The sequence below is a fragment of the Rhinopithecus roxellana genome, chromosome 8 (assembly GCF_007565055.1).
Source record: "Rhinopithecus roxellana isolate Shanxi Qingling chromosome 8, ASM756505v1, whole genome shotgun sequence".
Lineage (NCBI taxonomy): Eukaryota > Metazoa > Chordata > Mammalia > Primates > Cercopithecidae > Rhinopithecus > Rhinopithecus roxellana.
Window position 1 is genome coordinate 17,600,737 of NC_044556.1, and position 8,389 is coordinate 17,609,125.

Sequence of the window (8,389 nt, forward strand, 5' to 3'; positions counted from 1 at the left end):
AACCTTATCCTTCTCCCCATTACACAGAAGGGAAAGCTAAGGCTCCGTCACTCAAATCCAAAGCCAGGTGGACTCCAAGCCGCCCCCCCCATCCCAGACAGCACAGGCCCCCGCTCTCCCCACTGGGTGCCCCTTGAAGGCCAGGTTGCCCCCCGCCCCCCACAAGCCTTAGATGGTGAAAAGAAGGAAGGCCAGTTCTCTTCACCCGAAGTCGGAAGTGGGGCTGGGGGGGTACCCTAGAAAAAAGACACACCACTCCCCGTGCCAGCTTCTGCTTTCTGGCATGGCTGTGGTCAAGCCTGAGTCAGTCCCACGGGACCACGGAGCGGAGTCTGGAGCATCGCGGTCAGGAGCTTGAGGGGGAAGGGTCAAGGGGCAGGACGTGGGGGTTGGGCGTGAGGGAGGTCACGGGCCAGGCTGGAGGGAGGGGACCTGGCCACACAGGCCTTGCCCACTCTCAGGGGGCTGAACATTTCAGTTACTCCCCCACACCCCAGCCTCCATCCCATCCCCAGCCTCCATCCGACGTCACCCCGTTAGATCACAGGCCCACTCTGAGAGTGGGTCCCAGGCCTCAAGTCCCCTAGCCGCCCCCAGAAAGTCTAGGAGTACATGGACACACCACCGTTCCTCTCAGCCTCTCTGTGTCTGTCTCAAAGGCCCCACCTCACCTCCCCTAAAGGTACTCTTGCGCCAGGGCTCACATGCCTGGGCAGGGCTGATTGCCAAGCGGCCCAGTGACCTCGTGACTGGGGACCCAGCACCTGGCAGGGGTGGGGGTGGGACACCCAGAGGGAGGAGTGGAGGAGGGAGAGACGCTGGCCCAGGGCTGAGGGGCGTGGGCACCGGGAGGCGGGCCCGGGTTAGGGGCGGGACCACCCCCTGGTTAAAGGCGCTGATTTCCCAGGCAGCCGCTCCAGCCGCCACACTTTTGCCCCCGCAACGATGTCCCTGTCGCCACTTCTGCTGTTCCTGCTACCACTGCTGCTGCTGCTGGACGACCCCACGGCAGCGGTGCAGGCGTCCCCTCTGCAAGCGTTAGACATCTTTGGGAATGGGCCGCCAGTTAACTACAAGGTAGGGACGGCGACAGGGCGGGCAGGCTGGAGGGGACAGGCGCCCTGTCGGGGCAGGTGGCTCCTTCTTTCCCCCGAGACTTCACAGGGGAAGACCAGGGCCCCGACTGGAAAAACCCCGTTCATTTCCCAGCACTGCGGCCAGACTCCCTCCGTGCCGTTTCGCTTTCGCATCCCGCATCTGAGATGGGGCAGTTGCTTCCACCCGCCTCCTCCCACCCAAAGGTTCATTGAGCGCCTACTGTGAACTTTTGGGGCAGGAGCTGGGGTCTCCTTTTATGGTCCAGAGCACAAGTTCAGCAGCTGGCCGAGGGCCATCGGCATGCGTTCTTGCTGCTACCCTTGGTGCATTCATTCCATCCAGGGCAGGGCTTGCATGTCTCTGGGACCTATTAGGCAGATGCCCTAGAAGCTGAGCGACTTGCTCAGGGCTCCAGTGACACGGGCCGCCCGCCACCCCTCAGCTGAAGCCGGAAGTCAGCACCTATTAGGTGCCGCCTCTATTTGGTCAGACTTGGAAAGGGTTCACGTGGGTCCCTTGCTCAGCTCAGAGTCAAGGTCCTCCTGGTGAAGTGGCAAGAAATAGGCATGGGCCAAGGCCGGAGGCAGTGGCTCACGCCTGTAATCCCAGCACTTTGGGAGGCCGAAGTGTGTGGATCACCTGAGGTCAGGAGTTCGAGCCTGGCTAGCCTGGCCAACATGGTGAAACCGTGTCTCTACTAAAAATACAAAAATTAGCTGAGTGTGGTGGTGGGCGCCTGTAGTTCCAGATACTTGGCAGGCTGAGGCAGGAGAATCACTTGAACTCAAGATGTGGAAGTTGCAGTGAGCCGAGATCACGCCACTGCATTCCAGCCTGGGCAACAGAGCAAGACTCCCTCTCAAAAAAAAAAAAAAAAAGGGTCAGGCTGGGCGCGGTGGCTCATGCCTGTAATCCCAGCACTTTGGAAGGCTGAGGCAGGCAGATCACGAGGTCAGGAGTTCGAGACAACTCTGGCCAACATGGAGAAACCCTGTCTCTACTAAAAATACAAAAATTAGCCGGGCGTGGTGGTGCGCGCCTATAATCCCAGCTACTCTGGAGGCTGAGGCAGGAGAATCGCTTGAACCAGGGAGTCGGAGGTCACAGTGAGCTGAGATCGCACCACAGCACACAGAGTGAGACTCCATCTCAAAAAAAAAGTCTCGGCTGGGCGCGGTGGCTCACGCCTGTAATCTCAGCACTTTGGGAGGCCAAGGCAGGCGGATCACGAGGTCAGGAGATGGAGACAATCCTGGCTAGGCTTACACGGTGAAACCCCATCTCTACTAAAAATACAAAAAAATTAACCGGGTGTGGTGGCGGGCGCCTGTAGTCCCAGCTACTCGGGAGGCTGAGGCAGGAGAATGGCGTGAACTCGGGAGGCGGAGCTTGCAGTGAGCCGAGATGGTGCCACTGCACTCCAGCCTGGGCGACAGAGCAAGACTCCGTCTCAAAAAAAAAAAAAAAAGTCTCAAAGTCAAGATTCCACCTGGCAAGCTCTGGAAGGCGTGCAAGATGAATTGCCTATTACAGCCCCCTTTCTACAAGAATACCAAGTGGGGTTCAGAGAAGTGGGGAACTGCCCAGGGCTACACCTGCCTCACATCCCTTCCTAATCCACAGATGGGCAATCTATACCTGCGGGGACCCGTCAAGAAGTCCAATGCACCACTTGTCAACGTGACCCTCTACTATGAAGCACTGTGCAGTGGCTGCCGCTTCTTCCTGATCCGGGAGCTTTTCCCAACATGGCTGATGGTCATGGAGATCCTCAATGTCACGCTGGTGCCCTACGGAAACGCACAGGTGCATGGGCGCTGGGGAAACTGAGGCACGTGGGCAGGGGAGCAGGGGACCCAGCCTGCCAGCCAGCTCTCACCCTGCTGCCTTGCAGGAACAAAATGTCAGCGGCAGATGGGAGTTCAAGTGCCAGCATGGAGAAGAGGAGTGCAAACTCAACAAGGTGGAGGTGAGCGTCCCCAGGGCCCCAGACCAGGGTGGGGGAAAACAGGAGGTAAATATGAGGATGCCAACTCTGTCTTCTGCCTCGTGTGCTCCCATTTAATCACATCTTTATTCCCTATCTCCTGGGTGGGTACTGGTGATTATTACGAGAGGGTATCAGGGTACCCTGGGCCCTCTTCATGCCCTCTTCTGCCCCCTCTCCAAACCCCAGGCCTGCTTGTTGGATGTCCTTGACATGGATCTAGCCTTCCTGACCATTGTCTGCATGGAAGAGTTTGACGACATGGAGAAAAGTCTGCCACTAGTGAGTGATGCCCCTCACTCCTCACGAGGAGGGGACAAGGGTGGTAACCTTCCCTACACCCAGGCAGACTCAAATTCAAGTCTTAGCCCTGACCGCTGCTGTCTGTGCAGCCCAAGAAAACAACTACCCTTCTTTATTTTATTTATTTATTTATTTATTTTTTCTTGAGACGGAGTCTCGCTCTGTCACCCAGGCTGGAGTGCAGTGGCACAATCCCGGCTCACTGCAACCTCCACCTCCCGGGTTCAAGTGATTCTCCTGCCTCAGCCTCCTGAATAGCTGGGATTACAGTTCTGTGCCACCATGCCAGGCTAATTTTTGTATTTTTAGTAGAGACAAGGATTCACCATGTTGGTCAGGCTTGTCTTGAACTCTTGACCTCGTGATCCACCTGCCTAGGCCTCCCAAAGTGCTGGGATTACAGGCATGAGCTACTGGCTACTGTGCCTGGCCCTTTTTTTTTTTTTTTTTTTTTTTTTTTTGAAACAGGGTCTTGCTTTGTCACCCAGGCTGGAGTGCAGTTGTGCGATCTTGGCTGACTGCAACCACTGTCTCCTCAGTTTAAGTGATCCTCCCACCTCAGCTTCCCCAGTAGCTGGGACTACAGGCGTGCACCACCATGCCCGGCTGACTTTTGTATTTTTAGTAGAGACAGCGTTCACAATGTTGGCCAGGCTGGTCTCAAACTCCTGACCTCAAGTGATCCTCCTGTCCCAGCCTCTCAAAGGATTACAGGTGTGAGCCACCATGCCTGGCCCCAGCCTCCCCTCTTGAAACTTCCATCTCTGAATCAGGGGAATGAATGCAGGTCTCTTAGGAGCATGAGTGATCACGGAGGACTTACTGGAGGAGGCATTTCTGAGCTGGTCATGGAAGGATGAGCAGGAATGTGCAGAGAGACAAAGATGATAGGATGTGGAGAGGATAGGACAGACCCCACCTACTTCCTCAGGGGATTGTGAAGAATGACTTCCAGAGAAGTGACTCATTGGCTCCAATCATTTATTCATTCATCAAACATCGGGGTCACCCGGCCAGACGCGGTGGCTCACGTCTGTAACCCCAGCACTTTGGGAGGCCGAGGTGGGTGGACCACAAGGTCAGGAGATCGAGACCATCCTGGCTAACACGGTGAAACCCCGTCTCTACTAAAAATACAAAAAATTAGCCGAGTGTGGTGGCAGACACCTGTGGTCCCAGCTACTCAGGAGGCTGAGGCAGAAGAATGCCGTCAACCCGGGAGGCGGAGCTTGCAGTGAGCCGAGATCGCACCACTGCACTCCAGCTTGGGCGACAGAGCGAGACTCCGTCTCAAAAAAAAAAAAAAAAAAAAAATCCAGGTCACCTAGCGACACCCTAGTCCTGCAGGGTTAGATCAGGGCTGAGAGAGTGGCAAGGAGGAGAGGGCACTGAGGAGACACAGTGGAAGGAGGAGGAAGGGTGTTCCTGGCAGAGGGATCAGCCTGTGTGGAGGCCCTGAGTAAAGTGAGATACCAAGGGGGGTCAGAGACAGTGGGGTCTGGTCTTAGGGATGAAACCAAGGGAGCTAGGAGGCAGGAGCAGCCTCAGCCCTGCCTCAGGGGCCTCCACTCAAGCATGTATTGAGCGTCTGCTGTTTGTGGGCATTGTCGCATCGCTGTGAAGCCAACCCTCTTCTCAGTGACGAAACAGGCTTGACTCAGGGCTGGTGGGGGGACCGTTGAGATAACGGGGAGGAAGCTGAGGCAACCCCCTGCTCCCCACCCACCCAGTGCCTGCAGCTCTACGCCCCAGGGCTGTCGCCAGACACTATCATGGAGTGTGCAACGGGGGACCGCGGCATGCAGCTCATGCACGCCAATGCCCAGCGGACAGATGCTCTTCAGCCACCGCACGAATATGTGCCCTGGGTCACCGTCAATGGGGTAAGAATCTTTTTAGCCCTCAGCTTGACACTCATAGTCCCATGGAGTCAGGGATGGACCAGACAGAGGGACCAGGGATAAAGGAGCCCAGACAGAGGTTGCAGTGAGCCGAGATCGCGCCACTGCACTCCAGCCTGGGCGACAAGAGCAAAACATGATGGCTTTGCATAGGGAAAAAGGGCATTGGAGCTGGAGTTTTGAAAAGTGAGCAGGAGTCCATCAGGCAAAAAAATGTATGTATTAATTGGAAGTAGTAAACACCGATAGCCACCCCCCCGGGACAGGTGTGCCACTGATTTGCGAGGCGGGAGGCGGGGGCCAGACTTGGAAACATGTGCAGCCTGGTTTCTGGGCTGAAACCAGGGTGCATGGGTTGGGGCAGCTGCTGGGAGTGTGTGATCTCTGTCTTGCTTTGTGCAGAAACCATTGGAAGATCAGAGCCAGCTCCTGACCCTCGTCTGCCAGTTGTACCAGGTAAGCTGGGAGGGGAGCAGTGGGATTCGGGTGGTGGGGGTAGGGTCTGCTTCCAGGACTCCAACTCGTGGCCTTCCCCTCCAGGGCAAGAAGCCGAATATCTGCCCTCCCTCAGCCCGCTCCCTCAGGGGTGTCTGCTTCAAGTGATGGCCGGTGCGCTGTGGAGAGCTGATGGAAGGCAAGCGGGAACCCGGCTTCCTGCCTTTTTTTTCTAATCCAGACCCTCAGCACCTGCTTCTCACCAACCGGAAAATTTCTATGCATCCCATGAAGACCAGATACACAAAATTCCACCCCATAATCACGAATCTTGCTCCACTAAGAATGGTGCTAAAGTAAAACTAGTTTAATAAACCTTTCTGGATGGTGTAATTAATTTGCTAAGTCAGCCATTCCCCCTTCCCCAGGCCTGGCGAAACCCCCTCTCTACTAAAAATAGAAAAATTAGCTGGGCATGGTGGCGGGTGCCTGTAATCCCAGCTACTCGGGAGGCTGAAGCAGGAGAATTGCTTGAACCCAGCAGGCAGGGGTTGCAGTGAGCCGAGATTGCACCACTGCACGCCAGCCTGGGTGACAAGAGCAAAACTCCGTCTCAAAAAAAAAAAAAAAGTGACTGGTTGTAGCCAGGTGAGGTGGCTCATGTCTATAATTGCAGTGCTTTGGGAGGTCGAGGTAGGAGGATTGCTTGAGGACAGGACTTTGAGACCAGCCTTGGTTGTCATCATAGCAAGACCCTGTCTTTACAAAACATGAAAATAGAAGGAATTAGCGGGACATGGCAGTGAGCAACTGTGGTACTCGGGAGGCTGAGGCAGGAGGATCACTTGAGCACAGGAGGTCAAGGCTGCAGTGAGCCATAATTACCCTACTGCACTGCAGCCTGGGCCAGAGAGCAAGACTCTGCCTCTTTTTTTTTTTTTTTTTTTTTTTTTTTTTTTTTTGAGATGGAGTTTCGCTCTTGTTGCCCAGGCTGAAGGGAAATGCATGATTTCAGCTCCCCACAACCTCTGCCTCTCCGGTTCAAGCGATTCTCCTGCCTCAGCCTCCTGAGTAGCTGGGATTACAGACACATGCCACCACGCCCAGCTAATTTTCTATTTTTAGTAAAGACGGGGTTTCTCCATGCTGGTCAGGTTAGTCTCGAACTCCTGACCTCATGATCCATCCGTCTCGGCCTCCCAAAGTGCTGGGATTACAGGCGTGAGCCACCGCACTGCGCCAAGACTCTACCTCTTAAAAGAAAAAGAAAGGAAAGAGCATGTTCAGTGTTGTATTTTTTCCTGCTGATGGACTGGTCAAATCATAGATGTATATATTCTTCCTTCAAAGAGGTAAGGCTTAATTCCACTCCCTACAAATACCTTTGTTTCTCTTTATTTTGAGATGGGGTCTAGCTGTGTTGCCCAGGCTCGTCTCAAACTCCTCAGCTCAAGGATCCTTCTTGAGGATCCTGAAGTGCTGCGATTATAGACGTGAGTCAGTGTGCCCGGCCCTACAACCACCTTGATAGTGAACTGGATTTAGTAACTTGATTCCAAAGAGTAGAACAGGGAAAGTGAAAAAGAATACAGTGGCTCACACCTGTAATCCCAGCACTTTGGGAGGCTGAGGTGGGTGGATCACTTGAAGTCAGGAGTTCAAGACCAGCCTGGCCAACATGGTGAAACCCCGTCTCCACTAAAAATACAAAAATTAGGCTGGACGCGGTGGCTCACCTATAATCCCAGCACTTTGGGAGGCCCAGGCAGGCAGATCACCTAAGGTCAGAAGTTCAAGACCAGCCTGGCGAATATGGCGAAACCCCATCTGTACTAAAAAATGCAAAAGTTAGCCAGGCGTGGTGGTGCACACCTGTAATGCCAGCTACTACAGAGGCTGAGATGGGAGAATGGCTTGAACCCAGGTGGCAGGGGTTGCAGTGAGCCGAGATCACGCCACTGCTCTCCAGCCTGGGCAACAGAGTGAGACCCTCGTCTCTAAATAAATAAATAAATAAATATCATCAAGTAGCAAAGATGGCATGTTTTGAGGTGACACATCCTGAACTTCCTCATTCGCTGGCTGAATTGGTGGTGGACAGAAATTCAGGGTAGAAGTTCTGAAGTAGATATCCATAAAAGGGGTAGAAAAAGACAGATGAGAACAAATAGAAAGGAATAAATGTAAGCACACTATGCCAAATCTTGTCGAATCAGTATCTTTGTCCCGAGAATAGGTTAGCTTGGTTACACACTTGTGTCTTATTTTATTTTATTTATTTTTTTGAGACAGAGTTTTGCTGTTCTTGCCCAGGCTGGAGTGCAATGGTGCAACTGTGGTCTCGGCTCACCACAACCTCCACCTCCAGAGTTCAAGCAATTCTCTTGCCTCAGCCTCCTGAGTAGCTGGGATTACAGGCATGCGCCACCACGCCCGGCTAATTTTGTATTTTTAGTAGAGACGGGGTTTCACCATGTTGGCCAGGCTGGTCTTTTTTTTTTTTTTTTTTTTTTTTTTTTTTTTTTTTTTTTTGAGACGGAGTCTTGCTCTGTCGCCCAGGCTGGAGTGCAGTGGCCGGATCTCGGCTCACTGCAAGCTCCGCCTCCCGGGTTTACGCCATTCTCCTGCCTCAGCCTCCGGAGTAGCTGGGACTACAGGCGCCCGC

At 54.0% G+C, this 8,389-nt stretch overlaps 1 protein-coding gene across 1 annotated transcript; it reads left to right on the forward strand.

Annotated features, from left to right (window-relative positions):
* Positions 1-879: 879 nt before the first annotated feature.
* On the forward strand, positions 880-6,104 carry IFI30 (IFI30 lysosomal thiol reductase). The gene is made up of 7 exons (XM_010386631.2): positions 880-1,077; positions 2,722-2,904; positions 2,993-3,067; positions 3,275-3,367; positions 5,119-5,271; positions 5,692-5,745; positions 5,830-6,104. The coding sequence occupies exons 1-7, from the start codon at positions 946-948 to the stop codon at positions 5,890-5,892; spliced, it is 753 nt and encodes a 250-aa protein (XP_010384933.1). The 5' UTR covers positions 880-945; the 3' UTR covers positions 5,893-6,104.
* The last annotated feature ends 2,285 nt before the right edge of the window (positions 6,105-8,389 follow it).